The 22,093-nt window shown below is 55.1% G+C and overlaps 1 protein-coding gene across 4 annotated transcripts in view; it reads left to right on the top strand.

Moving 5' to 3' along the window:
- BPNT1 (3'(2'), 5'-bisphosphate nucleotidase 1) overlaps window positions 1–22,093 on the top strand; it is a 148,059-nt gene that overhangs the window by 101,291 nt on the left and 24,675 nt on the right. For all 4 annotated transcript variants that reach the window (XM_063919134.1, XM_063919135.1, XM_063919136.1 and 1 more), the window contains one exon: window positions 3,997–4,194. In XM_063919134.1, the coding sequence (XP_063775204.1) occupies window positions 3,997–4,194 (198 nt within the window). The remainder of the gene's footprint in view (window positions 1–3,996; window positions 4,195–22,093) is intronic.

The raw sequence follows: 22,093 nt of genomic DNA, 5'->3' as shown, positions 1-22,093 counted from the left end.
TAGTGTATAATAACCGGGTAGTGTATAATTACCGGGTAGTGTATCATTACAGGATAGTGTATCATTACTAATAATAAATAATTGCTGCAATCTGTATATAGTGACTGGTATGATGGGCACACCGGGGACTGGCAGCGGAGTGTTGTCAGTGACGGGTATGATGGGCACAGCAGGGACTGGCAGCGGAGTGTTGTCAGTGACTGGTATGATGGGCACGCCGGGGCCTGGCAGCGGAGTGTTGTCAGTGACTGGTATGATGGACACGCCGGGGACTGGCAGCGGAGTGTTGTCAGTGACTGGTATGATGGGCACGCCGGGGACTGGCAGCGGAGTGTTGTCAGTGACTGGTATGATGGGCATGCCACGGACTGGCAGCGGAGTGTTGTCAGTGACTGGTATGATGGACACGCCGGGGACTGGCAGCGGAGTGTTGTCAGTGACTGGTATGATGGGCATGCCACGGACTGGCAGCGGAGTGTTGTCAGTGACTGGTATGATGGGCACGCCGGGGACTAGCAGCGGAGTGTTGTCAGTGACTGGTATGATGGACACGCTGGGGACTGGCAGCGGAGTGTTATCAGTGACTGGTATGATGGGCACACCGGGGACTGGCAGCGGAGTGTTGTCAGTGACTGGTATGATGGGCACACCGGGGACTGGCAGCGGAGTATTGTCAGTGACTGGTATGATGGGCACGCCGGGGACTGGCAGCGGAGTGTTGTCAGTGACTGGTATGATGGGCACAGCAGGGACTGGCAGCGGAGTGTTGTCAGTGACTGGTATGATGGGCACGCCGGGGACTGGCAGCAGAGTGTTGTCAGTGACTGGTATGATGGACACGCTGGGGACTGGCAGCGGAGTGTTGTCAGTGACTGGTATTATGGGCACGCCGGGGACTGGCAGCGGAGTGTTGTCAGTGACTGGTTTGATGGGCATGCCGGGGATTGGTAGCGGAGTGTTGTCAGTGACTGGTATGATGGAAACGCTGGGGACTGGCAGCGGAGTGTTGTCAGTGACTGGTTTGATGGGCATGCCGGGGATTGGTAGCGGAGTGTTGTCAGTGACTGGTATGATGGAAACGCTGGGGACTGGCAGCGGAGTGTTGTCAGTGACTAGTATGATGGACACGCCGGGGACTGGCAGCGGAGTGTTGTCAGCGACTGGTTTGATGGGCATGCCGGGGATTGGTAGCGGAGTGTTGTCAGTGACTGGTATGATGGGCACGCCGGGGACTGGCAGAGGAGTGTTGTCAGTGACTGGTATGATGGGCACGCCAGGGACTGGCAGTGGAGTGTTGTCAGTGACTGGTATGATGGGCACGCCGGGGACTGGCAGAGGAGTGTTGTCAGTGACTGGTATGATGGGCACGCCAGGGACTGGCAGAGGAGTGTTGTCAGTGACTGGTATGATGGGCACGCCGGGGACTGGCAGAGGAGTGTTGTCAGTGACTGGTATGATGGGCACGCCAGGGACTGGCAGAGGAGTGTTGTCAGTGACTGGTATGATGGGCACGCTGGGGACTGGCAGTGGAGTATTGTCAGTGACTGGTATGATGGGCACGCCGGGGACTGGCAGCGGAGTGTTGTCAGTGACTGGTATGATGGACACACCGGGGACTGGCAGCGGAGTGTTGTCAGTGACTGGTATGATGGACACACCGGGGACTGGCAGCGGAGTGTTGTCAGTGACTGGTATGATGGGCACAGCAGGGACTGGCAGCGGAGTGTTGTCAGTGACTGGTATGATGGACACGCTGGGGACTGGCAGCGGAGTGTTGTCAGTGACTGGTATGATGGGCACGCCGGGGACTGGCAGCGGAGTGTTGTCAGTGACTGGTATGATGGACACGCTGGGGACTGGCAGCGGAGTGTTGTCAGTGACTTGTATGATGGGCACGCCGGGGACTAGCAGCGGAGTGTTGTCAGTGACTGGTATGATGGGCACGCCGGGGATTGGTAGCGGAGTGTTGTCAGTGACTGGTATGATGGGCACACCGGGGACTGGCAGCGGAGTGTTGTCAGTGACTGGTATGATGGACACGCTGGGGACTGGCAGCGGAGTGTTATCAGTGACTGGTATGATGGGCACGCCGGGGACTGGCAGCGGAGTGTTGTCAGTGACTGGTATGATGGGCACACCGGGGACTGGCAGCGGAGTGTTGTCAGTGACTGGTATGATGGACACGCTGGGGACTGGCAGCGGAGTGTTATCAGTGACTGGTATGATGGACATGCCGGGGACTGGCAGCGGAGTGTTGTCAGTGACTGGTATGATGGACATGCTGGGGACTGGCAGCGGAGTGTTATCAGTGACTGGTATGATGGGCACGCCGGGGACTGGCAGCGGAGTGTTGTCAGTGACTGGTATGATGGGCACGCCGGGGACTGGCAGCGGAGTGTTGTCAGTGACTGGTATGATGGGCACGCCGGGGACTGGCAGCGGAGTGTTGTCAGTGACTGGTATGATGGGCACGCCGGGGACTGGCAGCGGAGTGTTGTCAGTGACTGGTATGATGGGCACAGCAGGGACTGGCAGCGGAGTGTTGTCAGTGACTGGTATGATGGGCACGCCGGGGACTGGCAGAGGAGTGTTGTCAGTGACTGGTATGATGGGCACGCCGGGGACTGGCAGCGGAGTGTTGTCAGTGACTGGTATGATGGGCACGCCGGGGACTGGCAGCGGAGTGTTGTCAGTGACTGGTATGATGGGCACGCCGGGGACTGGCAGCGGAGTGTTGTCAGTGACTGGTATGATGGGCACGCCGGGGACTGGCAGCGGAGTATTGTCAGTGACTGGTATGATGGGCACGCCGGGGACTGGCAGCGGAGTGTTGTCAGTGACTGGTATGATGGGCACGCCACGGACTGGCAGCGGAGTGTTGTCAGTGACGGGTATGATGGGCACGCCGGGGACTGGCAGCGGAGTGTTGTCAGTGACTGGTATGATGGGCACGCCGGGGACTGGCAGCGGAGTGTTGTCAGTGACTGGTATGATGGGTACAGCGGGGACTGGCAGTGGAGTATTGTCAGTGACTGGTATGATGGGCACGCCGGGGACTGGCAGCGGAGTGTTGTCAGTGACTGGTATGATGGGCACGCCGGGGACTGGCAGTGGAGTATTGTCAGTAACTGGTATGATGGGCACGCCGGGGACTGGCAGCGGAGTGTTGTCAGTGACTGGTATGATGGAAACGCTGGGGACTGGCAGCGGAGTGTTGTCAGTGACTGGTATGATGGACACGCCGGGGACTGGCAGAGGAGTGTTGTCAGTGACTGGTATGATGGGCACAGCAGGGACTGGCAGCGGAGTGTTGTCAGTGACTGGTATGATGGGCACGCCGGGGACTGGCAGTGAAGTGTTGTCAGTGACTGGTATGATGGGTACAGCGGGGACTGGCAGTGGAGTGTTGTCAGTAACTGGTATGATGGGCACGCCGGGGACTGGCAGCGGAGTGTTGTCAGTGACTGGTATGATGGGCACGCTGGGGACTGGCAGCTGAGTGTTGTCAGTGACTGGTATGATGGGTACAGCGGGGACTGGCAGTGGAGTATTGTCAGTAACTGGTATGATGGGCACGCCGGGGACTGGCAGCGGAGTGTTGTCAGTGACTGGTATGATGGGCACGCCGGGGACTGGCAGAGGAGTGTTGTCAGTGACTGGTATGATGGGCACGCCGGGGACTGGCAGAGGAGTGTTGTCAGTGACTGGTATGATGGGCACGCCGGGGACTGGCAGCGGAGTATTGTCAGTTGCTTGATATTATATGAAATGTATGTACACCGTTACATTTATTATTGTTTGTTTCCTATTGATACCGGACAATCCCTTACAGATGTGAGGAAGTAGTGCCGTCACACAAAGTAGTCCGTCCCTTTGTAGCGGACTATTAAGCCTAGTAATTCCCTACGGTTCAGTGACATCACTGAGGCACGAGGCATGTAGATTCCAATGCGTGTCCAATGACTGACTTGTATCTTATTTCTGTCCCATTGACAGGCCGGTGACAGCGCGCTGCTGGGAAGGACTATTTGGGGTGTGTTGGGCCTCGGAGCGTTTGGTTTTCAGCTGAAAGAAGTCCCGGCAGGCCAGCACATTGTCACCACCACCAGGTCTCACAGCAGCAAGCTGGTGAATGATTGTATCGCCGCTATAAACCCGGACAAGGTCGTGCGCGTGGGAGGAGCCGGAAACAAGGTGACGCCACAGGGGCGTGTGTGCGCGCAATGTCATTATTTATGCGTACTGGCAGCGGCGTAACTAGAACTTCTACTGAGAGGGGGGGCACAGGGTGATACACACACAGGGTGATACACATACAGGGTGATACACATACAGGGTGATACACATACAGGGTGACACATACAGGGTGATACACATACAGGGTGACACATACAGGGTGATACACATACAGGGTGACACATACAGGGTGATACACATACAGGGTGACACATACAGGGTGATACACATACAGGGTGATACACATACATATACGGTGACACACACACACAGGGTGATACACACACACAGGGTGACACACACACACAGGGTGACACTCACACACACACACACACACACACACACACAGGGTGACACACACACACACACACACACAGGGTGACACACTCACACACACACAGGGTGACACACACACACAGGGTGACACACACACACACGGTGACACACATACACACACACGGTGTGACACACACACACACACACACACACGGTGTGACACACACACACACACACACACACACACACACAGGGTGACACACATACACAGGGTGACACACACACACACACACACAGGGTGACACACACACACAGGGTGACGCACACACACAGGGTGACACACACACAGGGTGACAGACACACAGGGTGACACACATACACATGGTGACGCACACACACAGGGTGACACACACACAGGGTGACAGACACACAGGGTGACACACATACACAGGGTGACGCACACACACAGGGTGACACACACACACAGGGTGACACTCACACACACACACACACACACACGGTGTGACACACACATACACACACACACACACAGGGTGACACACATACACAGGGTGACACACACACACACACACACACACAGGGTGACACACATACACAGGGTGACGCACACACACAGGGTGACACACACACAGGGTGACAGACACACAGGGTGACACACATACACAGGGTGACGCACACACACAGGGTGACGCACACACACAGGGTGACGCACACACACAGGGTGACGCACACACACAGGGTGACACACACACACAGGGTGACACACACACAGGGTGACACACACACACACAGTGACACACATATACACGGTGACACACACACAGGGTGACACACACACACACTGTGACACACACACACACACAGGGTGACACACACACATAGGGTGACACACACACACACGGTGACACACACACACAGGGTAGGGGGTATACACTGTTTCTTACATGTGGGGTACAGGTTCACACACACAGACACGCACAGAGGTAGGGTTTGTAGTGTGTCATACATGGGGGGTTAGGGTGGTACAGGGTGTCACACACACACACAGGTTGGGGGTGTAGTGTGTCATACATGGGGGGTTAGGGTGGTACAGGGTGTCACACACACACAGGTTGGGGGTGTAGTGTGTCATACATGGGGGGTTAGTGGGTTACAGGGTGTCACACACACACAGGTAGGGGGTTGTAGTGTGTCATACATGGGGGGTTAGGCTGGTACAGGGTGTCACACACACAGGTAGGGGGGTGTAGTGTGTCATACATGGGGGGTTAGGCTGGTACAGGGTGTCACACACACAGGTAGGGGGGTGTAGTGTGTCATACATGGGGGGTTAGGCTGGTACAGGGTGTCACACACACAGGTAGGGGGTGTAGTGTGTCATACATGGGGGGTTAGTGGGTTACAGGGTGTCACACACACAGGTAGGGGGGTGTAGTGTTTCATACATGGGGGGTTAGTGGGTTACAGGGTGTCACACACACACAGGTAGGGGGTGTAGTGTGTCATACATGGGGGGTTAGTGGGATACAGGGTGTCACACACACAGGTAGGGGGTGTAGTGTGTCATACATGGGGGGCTAGTGGGTTACAGGGTGTCACACACACAGGTAGGGGGTGTAGTGTGTCATACATGGGGGGCTAGTGGGTTACAGGGTGTCGCACACACAGGTAGGGGGTATAGTGTGTCATACATGGGGGGCTAGTGGGTTACAGGGTGTCACACACACACACACAGGTAGGGGGTGTAGTGTCATACATGGGGGGTTAGTGGGTTACAGGGTGACACACACACACACACACACACACACACACACACAGGTAGGGGGTGTAGTGTGTCATACATGGGGGGTTAGTGGGATACAGGGTGTCACACACACAGGTAGGGGGTGTAGTGTGTCATACATGGGGGGCTAGTGGGTTACAGGGTGTCGCACACACAGGTAGGGGGTATAGTGTGTCATACATGGGGGGCTAGTGGGTTACAGGGTGTCACACACACACACACAGGTAGGGGGTGTAGTGTCATACATGGGGGGTTAGTGGGTTACAGGGTGACACACACACACACACACACACACACACACAGGTAGGGGGTGTAGTGTGTCATACATGGGGGGGTTAGTGGGATACAGGGTGTCACACACACAGGTAGGGGGTGTAGTGTGTCATACATGGGGGGCTAGTGGGTTACAGGGTGTCACACACACACACACACACACACACACACACACACACACACACACACACAGGTAGGGGGTGTAGTGTGTCATACATGGGGGGTCAGTGGGTTACAGGGTGTCACACACACAGGTAGGGGGTGTAGTTTGTCATACATGGGGGGTTAGGGTGGTACAGGGTGTCGCACACACAGGTTGGGGGTGTAGTGTGTCATACATGGGGGGTTAGGGTGGTACAGGGTGTCACACACACAGGTAGGGGGTGTAGTGTGTCATACATGGGGGGTTAGGGTGGTACAGGGTGTCACGCATACAGGTAGGGGGTGTAGTGTGTCATACATGGGGGGGTTAGGGTGGTACAGGGTGTCACACACACAGGTAGGGGGTGTAGTGTGTCATACATGGGGGGTTAGTGGGATACAGGGTGTCACACATGCAGGTAGGGGGTGTAGTGTGTCATACATGGGGGTTAGTGGGATACAGGGTGTCACACACACAGGTAGGGGGTGTAGTGTGTCATACATGGGGGGGTTAGTGGGTTACAGGGTGTCACACACACACAGGTTGGGGGTGTAGTGTGTCATACATGGGGGGTTAGGGTGATACAGGGTGTCACACACACACAGGTAGGGGGTGTAGTGTGTCATACATGGGGGGGTTAGGCTGGTACAGGGTGTCACACACACAGGTAGGGGGTGTAGTGTGTCATACATGTGGGGTTAGGCTGGTACAGGGTGTCACACACACAGGTAGGGGGTGTAGTGTGTCATACATGGGGGGGTTAGTGGGTTACAGGGTGTCACACACACAGGTAGGGGGTGTAGTGTGTCATACATGGGGGGTTAGTTGGTTACAGGGTGTCACACACACACAGGTAGGGGGTGTAGTGTGTCATACATGGGGGGTTAGTGGGATACAGGGTGTCACACACACAGGTAGGGGGTGTAGTGTGTCATACATGGGGGGCTAGTGGGTTACAGGGTGTCACACACACAGGTAGGGGGTGTAGTGTGTCATACATGGGGGGCTAGTGGGTTACAGGGTGTCACACACACAGGTAGGGGGGTGTAGTGTGTCATACATGGGGGGCTAGTGGGTTACAGGGTGTCACACACACACACACACACACACACACACACACACACACACACACACACACACACACACACAGGTAGTGGTGTAGTGTCATACATGGGGGGTTAGTGGGTTACAGGGTGTCACACACACACACACACACACACAGGTAGGGGGTGTAGTGTGTCATACATGGGGGGTTAGTGGGATACAGGGTGTCACACACACAGGTAGGGGGTGTAGTGTGTCATACATGGGGGGCTAGTGGGTTACAGGGTGTCACACACACACACACACACACACACACACACACACACACACACACACACACACAGGTAGGGGGGTGTAGTGTGTCATACATGGGGGGTCAGTGGGTTACAGGGTGTCACACACACAGGTAGGGGGTGTAGTTTGTCATACATGGGGGGTTAGGGTGGTACAGGGTGTCGCACACACAGGTTGGGGGTGTAGTGTGTCATACATGGGGGGTTAGGGTGGTACAGGGTGTCACACACACAGGTAGGGGGTGTAGTGTGTCATACATGGGGGGTTAGGGTGGTACAGGGTGTCACACACACAGGTAGGGGGTGTAGTGTGTCATACATGGGGGGTTAGTGGGATACAGGGTGTCACACATGCAGGTAGGGGGGTGTAGTGTGTCATACATGGGGGTTAGTGGGATACAGGGTGTCACACACACAGGTAGGGGGTGTAGTGTGTCATACATGGGGGGTTAGTGGGTTACAGGGTGTCACACACACACAGGTTGGGGGTGTAGTGTGTCATACATGGGGGGTTAGGGTGATACAGGGTGTCACACACACACAGGTAGGGGGTGTAGTGTGTCATACATGGGGGGGTTAGGGTGGTACAGGGTGTCACACACACACAGGTAGGGGGTGTAGTGTGTCATACATGGGGGGGTTAGGGTGGTACAGGGTGTCACACACACACAGGTAGGGGGTGTAGTGTGTCATACATGGGGGGTTAGTGGGATACAGGGTGTCACACACACAGGTAGGGGGTGTAGTGTGTCATACATGGGGGGTTAGTGGGATACAGGGTGTCACACACACACAGGTAGGGGGTGTAGTGTGTCATACATGGGGGGTTAGGGTGGTACAGGGTGTCACACACACAGGTAGGGGGTGTAGTGTGTCATACATGGGGGGTTAGTGGGATACAGGGTGTCACACATACAGGTAGGGGGTGTAGTGTGTCATACATGGGGGGTTAGTGGGATACAGGGTGTCACACACACAGGTAGGGGGTGTAGTGTGTCATACATGGGGGGTTAGTGGGTTACAGGGTGTCGCACACACACACACACACACACACACACACACACACACACACACAGGTTGGGGGTGTAGTGTGTCATACATGGGGGGGTTAGGGTGATACAGGGTGTCACACACACACAGGTAGGGGGTGTAGTGTGTCATACATGGGGGGTTAGTGGGATACAGGGTGTCACACACACACACACACACACACACACACACACACACACACACACACACACAGGTAGGGGGTGTAGTGTGTCATACATGGGGGGTTAGGGTGGTACAGGGTGTCACATACACACAGGTAGGGGGTGTAGTGTGTCATACATGGGGGGTTAGTGGGATACAGGGTGTCACACACACAGGTTGGGGGTGTAGTGTGTCATACATGGGGGGTTAGGGTGGTACAGGGTGTCACATACACACAGGTAGGGGGTGTAGTGTGTCATACATGGGGGGTTAGTGGGTTACAGGGTGTCACACATACAGGTAGGGGGTGCAGTGTCATACATGGGGGGGTTAGTGGGTTACAGGGTGTCACACACACAAACACACACACACAGGTAGGGGGTGTAGTGTGTCATACATGGGGGTTAGTGGAATACAGGGTGTCACACACACAGGTAGGGGGTGTAGTGTGTCATACATGGGGGGCTAGTGGGTTACAGGGTGTCACACACACACACACACACACACACACACACACACACACAGGTAGGGGGTGTAGTGTGTCATACATGGTGGGTTACAGGGTGTCACACACACAGGTAGGGGGTGTAGTTTGTCATACATGGGGGGTTAGGGTGGTACAGGGTGTCGCACACACAGGTTGGGGGTGTAGTGTGTCATACATGGGGGGTTAGGGTGGTACAGGGTGTCACACACACAGGTAGGGGGTGTAGTGTGTCATACATGGGGGGTTAGGGTGGTACAGGGTGTCACACATACAGGTAGGGGGTGTAGTGTGTCATACATGGGGGGTTAGGGTGGTACAGGGTGTCACACACACAGGTAGGGGGTGTAGTGTGTCATACATGGGGGGTTAGGGTGGTACAGGGTGTCGCACGCACACAGGTAGGGGGTGTAGTGTGTCATACATGGGGGGTTAGGGTGGTACAGGGTGTCACACACACACAGGTTGGGGGTGTAGTGTGTCATACATGGGGGGTTAGGGTGGTACAGGGTGTCACACACACACAGGTAGGGGGTGTAGTGTGTCATACATGGGGGGTTAGGGTGGTACAGGGTGTCACACACACACAGGTAAGGGGTGTAGTGTGTCATACATGGGGGGTTAGTGGGATACAGGGTGTCACACACACAGGTAGGGGGTGTAGTGTGTCATACATGGGGGGTTAGTGGGATACAGGGTGTCACACACACACAGGTAGGGGGTGTAGTGTGTCATACATGGGGGGTTAGGGTGGTACAGGGTGTCACACACACAGGTAGGGGGTGTAGTGTGTCATACATGGGGGGTTAGTGGGATACAGGGTGTCACACATACAGGTAGGGGGTGTAGTGTGTCATACATGGGGGGTTAGTGGGATGCAGGGTGTCACACACACAGGTAGGGGGTGTAGTGTGTCATACATGGGGGGTTAGTGGGTTACAGGGTGTCACACACACACACACACACACACACACACACACACAGGTTGGGGGTGTAGTGTGTCATACATGGGGGGGTTAGGGTGATACAGGGTGTCACACACACACAGGTAGGGGGTGTAGTGTGTCATACATGGGGGGTTAGGGTGGTACAGGGTGTCACACACACAGGTAGGGGGTGTAGTGTGTCATACATGGGGGGTTAGTGGGATACAGGGTGTCACACATACAGGTAGGGGGTGTAGTGTGTCATACATGGGGGGGTTAGTGGGATGCAGGGTGTCACACACACAGGTAGGGGGTGTAGTGTGTCATACATGGGGGGTTAGTGGGTTACAGGGTGTCACACACACACACACACAGGTTGGGGGTGTAGTGTGTCATACATGGGGGGGTTAGGGTGATACAGGGTGTCACACACACACAGGTAGGGGGTGTAGTGTGTCATACATGGGGGGGTTAGTGGGATACAGGGTGTCACACACACAGGTTGGGGGTGTAGTGTGTCATACATGGGGGGTTAGGGTGGTACAGGGTGTCACATACACACAGGTAGGGGGTGTAGTGTGTCATACATGGGGGGTTAGTGGGATACAGGGTGTCACACACACAGGTTGGGGGGTGTAGTGTGTCATACATGGGGGGTTAGGGTGGTACAGGGTGTCACATACACACAGGTAGGGGGTGTAGTGTGTCATACATGGGGGGTTAGTGGGTTACAGGGTGTCACACATACAGGTAGGGGGTGTAGTGTGTCATACATGGGGGGTTAGTGGGATACAGGGTGTCACACACACACACACACACACACACACACACACACACACACACACACACACACACACACGTAGGGGGTGTAGTGTGTCATACATGGGGGGTTAGTGGGATACAGGGTGTCACACACACAGGTAGGGGGTGTAGTGTGTCATACATGGGGGGTTAGGGTGGTACAGGGTGTCACACACACACAGGTTGGGGGTGTAGTGTGTCATACATGGGGGGTTAGGGTGGTACAGGGTGTCACACACACAGGTAGGGGGTGTAATGTGTCATACATGGGGGGTTAGTGGGATACAGGGTGTCACACACACAGGTAGGGGGTGTAGTGTGTCATACATGGGGGGTCAGTGGGATACAGGGTGTCACACACACAGGTAGGGGGTGTAGTGTGTCATACATGGGGGGTTAGTGGGATACAGGGTGTCACACACACAGGTTGGGGGTGTAGTGTGTCATACATGGGGGGTTAGGGTGGTACAGAGTGTCACATACACACAGGTAGGGGGTGTAGTGTGTCATACATGGGGGGTTAGGGTGGTACAGGGTGTCACACACACAGGTAGGGGGTGTAGTGTGTCATACATGGGGGGTTAGGGTGGTACAGGGTGTCACACACACAGGTAGGGGGTGTAGTGTGTCATACATGGGGGGTCAGTGGGATACAGGGTGTCACACACAGGTAGGGGGTGTAGTGTGTCCTACATGGGGGGTTAGTGGGATACAGGGTGTCACACACACAGGTTGGGGGTGTAGTGTGTCATACATGGGGGGGTTAGGGTGGTACAGGGTGTCACATACACACAGGTAGGGGGTGTAGTGTGTCATACATGGGGGGTTAGGGTGGTACAGGGTGTCACACACACAGGTAGGGGGTGTAGTGTGTCATACATGGGGGGTTAGTGGGTTACAGGGTGTCACACATACAGGTAGGGGGTGTAGTGTGTCATACATGGGGGGGTTAGTGGGATACAGGGTGTCACACACACAGGTAGGGGGGTGTAGTGTGTCATACATGGGGGGCTAGGGTGGCACAGGGTGTCACACACACACAGGTTGGGGGTGTAGTGTGTCATACATGGGGGGTTAGGGTGGTACAGGGTGTCACATACACACAGGTAGGGGGTGTAGTGTGTCATACATGGGGGGTTAGGGTGGTACAGGGTGTCACACACACAGGTAGGGGGTGTAGTGTGTCATACATGGGGGGTTAGGGTGGTACAGGGTGTCACACACACAGGTAGGGGGTGTAGTGTGTCATACATGGGGGGTTAGGGTGGTACAGGGTGTCACACACACAGGTAGGGGGTGTAGTGTGTCATACATGGGGGGTTAGTGGGTTACAGGGTGTCACACACACAGGTAGGGGGTGTAGTGTGTCATACATGGGGGGTTAGGGTGGTACAGGGTGTCACACACACAGGTAGGGGGTGTAGTGTGTCATACATGGGGGGTTAGGGTGGTACAGGGTGTCACACACACAGGTAGGGGGTGTAGTGTGTCATACATGGGGGGTTAGTGGGATACAGGGTGTCTCACACACAGGTAGGGGGTGTAGTGTGTCATACATGGGGGGTTAGGGTGGTACAGGGTGTCACACACACACACACACAGGTAGGGGGTGTAGTGTGTCATACATGGGGGGTTAGTGGGATACAGGGTGTCACACACACAGGTTGGGGGTGTAGTGTGTCATACATGGGGGGTTAGTGGGATACAGGGTGTCACACACGCAGGTTGGGGGTGTAGTGTGTCATACATGGGGGGTTAGGGTGGTACAGGGTGTCACACACACAGGTAGGGGGTGTAGTGTGTCATACATGGGGGGTTAGTGGGATACAGGGTGTCACACACACAGGTTGGGGGTGTAGTGTGTCATACATGGGAGGTTAGTGGGATATAGGGTGTCACACACACAGGTAGGGGGTGTAGTGTGTCATACATGGGGGGTTAGTGGGATACAGGGTGTCACACACACAGGTAGGGGGTGTAGTGTGTCATACATGGGGGGTTAGTGGGATACATGGTGTCACACACACAGGTTGGGGGTGTAGTGTGTCATACATGGGGGGTTAGGGTGGTACAGGGTGTCACACACACACAGGTTGGGGGTGTAGTGTGTCATACATGGGGGGGTTAGGGTGGTACAGGGTGTCACACACACAGGTAGGGGGTGTAGTGTGTCATACATGGGGGGTTAGGGTGGTACAGGGTGTCACACACACACAGGTAGGGGGTGTAGTGTGTCATACATGGGGGGTTAGGGTGATACAGGGTGTCACACACAGGTAGGGGGTGTAGTGTGTCATACATGGGGGATTAGGGTGGTACAGGGTGTCACACACACACACACACACACACACACACACACACACACACACACACACACACACAGGTTGGGGGTGTAGTGTGTCATACATGGGGGGTTAGGGTGGTACAGGGTGTCACACACACACAGGTTGGGGGTGTAGTGTGTCATACATGGGGGGTTAGGGTGGTACAGGGTGTCACACACACAGGTAGGGGGTGTAGTGTGTCATACATGGGGGGTTAGGGTGGTACAGGGTGTCACACACACAGGTAGGGGGTGTAGTGTGTCATACATGGGGGGTTAGGGTGGTACAGGGTGTCACACACACACAGGTAGGGGGTGTAGTGTGTCATACATGGGGGGTTAGGGCGATACAGGGTGTCACACACACAGGTAGGGGGTGTAGTGTGTCATACATGGGGGGTTAGGGTGGTACAGGGTGTCACACACACACACACACACACACACACACACACACACACACACACACAGGTAGGGGGTGTAGTGTGTCATACACGGGGGGTTAGTGGGTTACAGGGTGTCACACACACAGGTAGGGGGTGTAGTGTGTCATACATGGGGGGTTAGTGGGATACAGGGTGTCACACACACAGGTAGGGGGTGTAGTGTGTCATACATGGGGGGTTAGTGGGATACAGGGTGTCACACACACAGGTAGGGGGTGTAGTGTGTCATACATGGGGGGTTAGTGGGATACAGGGTGTCACACACACAGGTAGGGGGTGTAGTGTGTCATACATGGGGGGTTAGTGGGATACAGGGTGTCACACACACAGGTTGGGGGTGTAGTGTGTCATACATGGGGGTTAGGGTGGTACAGGGTATCACACACACGGGTAGGGGGTGTAGTGTGTCATACATGGGGGGTTAGGGTGGTACAGGGTGTCACACATACAGGTAGGGGGTGTAGTGTGTCATACATGGGGGCTTAGGGTGGTACAGGGTGTCACATACACACAGGTAGGGTGTGTAGTGTGTCATACATGGGGGGTTAGTTGGGTACAGGGTGTCACACATACAGGTAGGGGGTGTAGTGTGTCATACATGGGGGGGTTAGTGGGTTACAGGGTGTCACACACACAGGTAGGGGGTGTAGTGTGTCATACATGGGGGGTTAGGGTGGTACAGGGTGTCACACACACAGGTAGGTGGTGTAGTGTGTCATACATGGGGGGTTAGGGTGGTACAGGGTGTCACACACACAGGTAGGGGGTGTAGTGTGTCATACATGGGGGGTTAGTGGGTTACAGGGTGTCACACACACAGGTAGGGGGGTGTAGTGTGTCATACATGGGGGGTTAGGGTGGTACAGGGTGTCACACACACACACAGGTAGGGGGTGTAGTGTGTCATACATGGGGGGTTAGGGTGGTAGAGGGTGTCACACACACAGGTAGGGGGTGTAGTGTGTCATACATGGGGGGTTAGGGTGGTACAGGGTGTCACACACACACAGGTAGGGGGTGTAGTGTGTCATACATGGGGGGTTAGTGGGTTACAGGGTGTCACACACACAGGTAGGGGGTGTAGTGTGTCATACATGGGGGGTTAGGGTGGTACAGGGTGTCACACACACACAGGTAGGGGGGTAGTGTGTCATACATGGGGGGTTAGGGTGGTACAGGGTGTCACACACACAGGTAGGGGGTGTAGTGTGTCATACATGGGGGGTTAGGGTGGTACAGGGTGTCACACACACACACACAGGTAGGGGGTGTAGTGTGTCATACATGGGGGGTTAGTGGGTTACAGGGTGTCACACACACAGGTAGGGGGTGTAGTGTGTCATACATGGGGGGTTAGGGTGGTACAAGGTGTCACACACACACAGGTAGGGGGGGTAGTGTGTCATACATGGGGGGTTAGTGGGTTACAGGGTGTCACACACACAGGTAGGGGGTGTAGTGTGTCATACATGGGGGGCTTAGGGTGGTACAGGGTGTCACATACACACAGGTAGGGTGTGTAGTGTGTCATACATGGGGGGTTAGTTGGGTACAGGGTGTCACACATACAGGTAGGGGGTGTAGTGTGTCATACATGGGGGGGTTAGTGGGTTACAGGGTGTCACACACACAGGTAGGGGGTGTAGTGTGTCATACATGGGGGGTTAGGGTGGTACAGGGTGTCACACACACAGGTAGGGGGTGTAGTGTGTCATACATGGGGGGTTAGTGGGATACAGGGTGTCACACACACACAGGTAGGGGGTTGTACAGTGTGTCCACCATGGAGCGGAGGGGGTAGGCTCAGAAGCTGAACCCCACTCACAGGACTCTTACCCTTGTGGGCTGAAATACCATCACTAATGCCCCTTGGATCACCACCCAGCAGCACACAGCCCCCTCCCCCATCACTACACACACACACAACCCCTTATCCCCTATAACCCCTTACCCTGCTCCTCACATACACCCCACACACCCCCAAGTCTCCCTGTCCCCACGCACAGCCCGCATTTGGACGGTGACCTCCTCCATCTTCCAGTGGGGCCGGAGCTTACACAGCAGCTGCATATCCCCCTCCTGATAGCCCCTCTCCAGCACAGTCAGCTCCACATGGTGCACCTCAGGGGGGAGCTGAGCAGGGCATGGATGTAGTGAGTGCGGCGTATCTAGGGCTGAGCAGGGCGTGGATGTAGTGAGTGCGGCGTATCTGGGGCTGAGCAGGACGTGGATGTAGTGAGTGCGGCGTATCTGGGGCTGAGCAGGGCGTGGATGTAGTGAGTGCGGCGTATCTGGGGCTGAGCAGGGCGTGGATGTAGTGAGTGCGGCGTATCTGGGGCTGAGCAGGACGTGGATGTAGTGAGTGCGGCGTATCTGGGGCTGAGCAGGGCGTGGATGTAGTGAGTGCGGCGTATCTGGGGCTGAGCAGGACGTGGATGTAGTGAGTGCGGCGTATCTGGGGCTGAGCAGGACGTGGATGTAGTGAGTGCGGCGTATCTAGGGCTGAGCAGGACGTGGATGTAGTGAGTGCGGCGTATCTAGGGCTGAGCAGGACGTGGATGTAGTGAGTGCGGCGTATCTAGGGCTGAGCAGGGCGTGGATGTAGTGAGTGCGGCGTATCTGGGGCTGAGCAGGGCGTGGATGTAGTGAGTGCGGCGTATCTAGGGCTGAGCAGGGCGTGGATGTAGTGAGTGCGGCGTATCTGGGGCTGAGCAGGACGTGGATGTAGTGAATGCGGCGTATCTGGGGCTGAGCAGGACGTGGATGTAGTGAGTGCGGCGTATCTGGGGCTGAGCAGGACGTGGATGTAGTGAGTGCGGCGTATCTGGGGCTGAGCAGGACGTGGATGTAGTGAGTGCTGCGTATCTGGGGCTGAGCAGGACGTGGGTGTAGTGAGTGCGGCGTATCTGGGGCTGAGCAGGACGTGGATGTAGTGAGTGCTGCGTATCTGGGGCTGAGCAGGACGTGGATGTAGTGAGTGCGGCGTATCTGGGGCTGAGCAGGACGTGGATGTAGTGATTGTGGCGTATCGGGCTGAGCAGGACGTGGATGTAGTGAGTGCGGCGTATCTAGGGCTGAGCAGGACGTGGATGTAGTGAGTGCGGCGTATCTGGGGCTGAGCAGGACGTGGATGTAGTGAGTGCGGCGTATCTAGGGCTGAGCAGGACGTGGATGTAGTGAGTGCGGCGTATCTGGAGCTGAGCAGGACGTGGATGTAGTGAGTGCGGCGTATCTGGGGCTGAGCAGGGCGTGGATGTAGTGAGTGCGGCGTATCTGGAGCTGAGCAGGACGTGGATGTAGTGAGTGCGGCGTATCTGGAGCTGAGCAGGACGTGGATGTAGTGAATGCGGCGTATCTGGGGCTGAGCAGGGCGTGGATGTAGTGAGTGCGGCGTATCTAGGGCTGAGCAGGGCGTGGATGTAGTGAATGCGGCGTATCTGGGGCTGAGCAGGGCGTGGATGTAGTGAATGCGGCGTATCTGGGGCTGAGCAGGGCGTGGATGTAGTGAGTGCGGCGTATCTGGGGCTGAGCAGGTTGTGGATGTAGTGAGTGCGGCGTATCTGGGGCTGAGCAGGGCATGGATGTAGTGATTGTGGCGTATCGGGCTGAGCAGGACGTGGATGTAGTGAGTGCGGCGTATCTGGGGCTTTGCAGGACGTGGATGTAGTGAGTGCGGCGTATCTAGGACTGAGGAGGGCGTGGATGTAGTGAGTGCGGCGTATCTGGGGCTGAGCAGGACGTGGATGTAGTGAATGCGGCGTATCTGGGGCTGAGCAGGACGTGGATGTAGTGAGTGCGGCGTATCTGGGGCTGAGCAGGACGTGGATGTAGTGATTGTGGCGTATCTGGGGCTGAGCAGGACGTGGATGTAGTGAGTGCGGTGTATCTGGGGCTGAGCAGGACGTGGATGTAGTGAGTGCGGTGTATCTGGGGCTGAGCAGGACGTGGATGTAGTGAGTGCGGCGTATCTGGGGCTGAGCAGGACGTGGATGTAGTGAATGCGGCGTATCTGGGGCTGAGCAGGACGTGGATGTAGTGAGTGCGGCGTATCTGGGGCTGAGCAGGGCGTGGATGTAGTGAGTGCGGCGTATCTAGGGCTGAGCAGGGCGTGGATGTAGTGAATGCGGCGTATCTGGGGCTGAGCAGGACGTGGATGTAGTGAGTGCGGCGTATCTGGGGCTGAGCAGGGCGTGGATGTAGTGAGTGCGGCGTATCTGGGGCTGAGCAGGGCGTGGATGTAGTGAGTGCGGCGTATCTCGGGCTGAGCAGGGCGTGGATGTAGTGAGTGCGGCGTATCTGGGGCTGAGCAGGGCGTGGATGTAGTGAGTGCGGCGTATCTGGGGCTGAGCAGGGCGTGGATGTAGTGAATGCGGCGTATCTGGGGCTGAGCAGGGCGTGGATGTAGTGATTGTGGCGTATCGGGCTGAGCAGGACGTGGATGTAGTGAGTGCGGCGTATCTGGGGCTGAGCAGGACGTGGATGTAGTGAGTGCGGCGTATCTGGGGCTGAGCAGGGCGTGGATGTAGTGAGTGGGTGTGAAAGGGGCGACACCTGCAGAACACATTCAGAACTACAGATGGGTCCATGTTTATCTTGGCCTTTAATAGGAGTAACTGAGACTGGGCAGTCGGACTTAATCCCCTGCTGTATTATTCTCTGTATTGTATTGTAGCTGAGAACAATAGATGAAGGGTTTATGCTAATAAACCATGTTGTGCCTAGGCGCAGCAAACTAGCCAAGATAACCGTGGACCCATATACTGGTGCTTTAATAATTCATTTTGACGCTGCTCAGCAACAGTACTCTATGGGCAAGATTCAATTCTTTTTCTCACCAGCAGCCACTAGTTGGCACCCAACGGAGCTAGCAAATTGTAACTCCCTTCGGGCGATTTATCTGCCGGCATCTGCATTTTGGCTTACACCCCCCCAGGGGTGGTGAGCTGAAGTTCATGAAAAGTGACCCAAACTGCACTTTTTGCGATTGCGCCCTGCACTTTAGTCGTGTTTAGCTGCTTTACGCAGCTGAACCCAACTTCTGTGGGTGTGATAAATATTGATTGAATTTCTCTTACGTCCTAGAGGATGCTGGGTTCCATATTAGTACCATGGGGTATAGATGGGTCCACCAGGAGCCATTGGCACTTTAAGAGTTTGAGAGTGTGGCTCCTCCCTCTATGCCCCTCCTACCAGACTCAGTTTAGAAAATGTGCCCGGAGGAGCCGGTCACAGCTAGAGGAGCTCTACAGAGTTCTCTTAGAAAAAGTTTTTTCTTTCTTTTTTCAGAGTTTGTTTTTTTACATGAGGCTGCTGGCAACAGCCTCCCTGCAGCGAGGGACTGGGGGAGGGGGGGCAGTGTCCGCCCTGCGGGGTCTTGAGCTACTGCCCCCGCTAACTGGACATTGAGCTCCAGAGGGGTCCATCGCGCCCCGCCGCAGGGGAACACTCGCCCCAGCAGCCAGCCGCCACCCCCTCAGGGAGCTGAAGTATGACGAGTGAGTCACTGTCCCCCCTTGCAAACGGTGGCCGGTGTGAAGAGGGCGGCTAGAGGGTAGGAGCGCGTTCTTAACCGCGCTCCTGGAAGGCTCAGCGGTACTGCGTGCGGCGCTGGGAGGGGCGCCCTGAGCCAGCTCCGGTCCCTCCACTGACCACAACAAGCCTGTCGGGGTCTGCGGATCCAGGCCAGCACAAAATCCTCCGGCCTGTATAATCTTTCTAGGAGTGAGGAAGACAGCGCCATTGAGGGGGCGGAGCTTCTCCTCAGAGCGGACCCAGCAGCGTTCAGCGCCATTTTCCTGCCTGCAGCTCACTGCCAGTGGATGCACAGGTCCCTCCAGAGCGACTCCAGCTGTCTGTACGGTACCAGGGGGTTGTAGAAGGAGGGGAGGCTGTGTAAAGGCTGTGTCACCTATTAAGGGACACAGTCAGCGCTGGTTAGGGTCTCCCTATACCTCTAATAGCGCTGTGTGTGGGTTGGTTGCAATCTCTGTGTCTCTCTGCCATTCTTGGGGGGGAAACTCTGTCTGCCCAGTACCCTGTGTGTTTGAGGGTGTGTGACAACACGTCTAGGGACACTGTTTCATATGCTGCAGAGGAGTTGTCTTCCCAGGAAGATCAGGATTGCACATGTCTTCCCATGTAATCAGGATTGCACTGTTGTAGCGCAGATCCCTGCTAGAGAGCCAGAATGGTTAGTCTCTCTGAGGGGGACTATTTCTCAGATTTCTGATGCCACTCAGGTCCTCCAGTCCTCTATGGTGGTATGGTCTGATTCTGCCTCCTCTGGGTCCCCTGCGGCACATTCTCACAAACGTGCACTTGCAATTATGCAGAATGACACGGACACCGACTCCGACGCTGCAGACGGTGATGGGGATGTGTTGCGGAGGACGGCATCACTTGCCAAGGGGGTGCAGTTGAAGATTGAGGCTGTCAGGGATGTTTTACATATTTCTGACACAGCTCCGGAACAGGTGGAGGAGGCCTTCTTTACAGATAATAAGAAGCCCCCCCCCCACCCCCGCCCTCACCTTCCCGGCATCCAAAGAATTGAATGCTATCTTTGAAATGGCATGGGAAACTCCGGAAAATAAATTTCAGATTCCTAAGAAGGTCTTGGTAGCTTTTCCCTTCCCTGAGGAAGACAGGAAGAGATGGGAGTCCCCGCAGATAGCCGACGCCTCTGTCTCCAGGCTGTCCAAACACTGAGGTGGTATTACCGGTCCCAGGATCTACCGCGTTAAAGGACCCGGCAGATCGCAAGGTGGATGCTACGCTGAAATCCATTCACACGGCTTCAGGGGCTATATTGCGGCCTACTATAGCCTGTGCATGGATTGCTAAAGCTATTGCCAGGTGGTCAATCACTCTGCAGGAGTAATCGACTACGCTGGATAAAGGTGACGTTGATTTATTTTTACGTAATATTCAGGATTCTGCAGGGTTCCTGGTAGTGATGAGCGGGTTCGGTTCCTCGGGATCCGAACCCCCCCGAACTTCACCCATTTTACACGGTTCTGAGGCAGCCTCAGATCTTCCCGCCTTGCTCGGTTAACCCGAGTGCGCCCGAACGTCATCATCCCGCTGTCGGATTCTCGCGAGATTCGTATTCTATATAAGGAACCGCGCGTCGCCGCCATTTTCACTCGTGCTTTGGAAATGATAGGGAGAAGACGTGGCTGCGTTCTCTCAGTTTCTGTGCTCAGTGTGCTGCAAATATCTGTGCTCAGTGTGCTGCAAATATATGTGCTCAGTGTGCTGCAAAAATCTACGTTCTCTGCCTGAAAAACGCTCCATATCTGTGCTGCATTGTAGTATATAGTAGGAGGACAGTGCAGAATTTTGCTGTGACCACCTATATATATATATATATATATATATATATATATATATAGTGATGTAATTAGCGCTGCTGCCTAGCGTACAAGACTAGTGTGAATTCATAAATGTATAATACATATAGTGAATGTGATGAAAAACACTTCTCCAGTATTTTGGAGGGCTGCTGTGAAAAAGTCCTCTATAAGTGGACCCTATCTCGTTGAGTCCAGAAATACAGAAATATAACAAGTGGTAGGACCCAGCTCCTACAGTGATTCAAAGTTCTCCAAGTGCGGATAGTAATATGATATGCGTACCGGAAACCTAAGGATTTTCAGCTCATAAAGGTGCCTTTAGAAGTTAGAGTCGTCCTGGTTACTCGGTCTTCCAAGTTCTCCAATATTCCAAAAACACCACCCAGAATATGGAAAACAAATTGATGAACAGTGATAGTGTAGTATTTCCACTGCGTGGAGTTATAGTGCTCATGTGGAGTGATATAGATGCTATTTAAAAAGCATGCATCAAATGGTGCAA

Source organism: Pseudophryne corroboree, chromosome 4 (genome assembly GCF_028390025.1).
Source record: "Pseudophryne corroboree isolate aPseCor3 chromosome 4, aPseCor3.hap2, whole genome shotgun sequence".
Classification (NCBI taxonomy): domain Eukaryota; kingdom Metazoa; phylum Chordata; class Amphibia; order Anura; family Myobatrachidae; genus Pseudophryne; species Pseudophryne corroboree.
The sequence above is the reverse complement of the archived record's forward strand: the minus strand, read 5'-3'. Positions and strand labels throughout refer to the sequence as shown.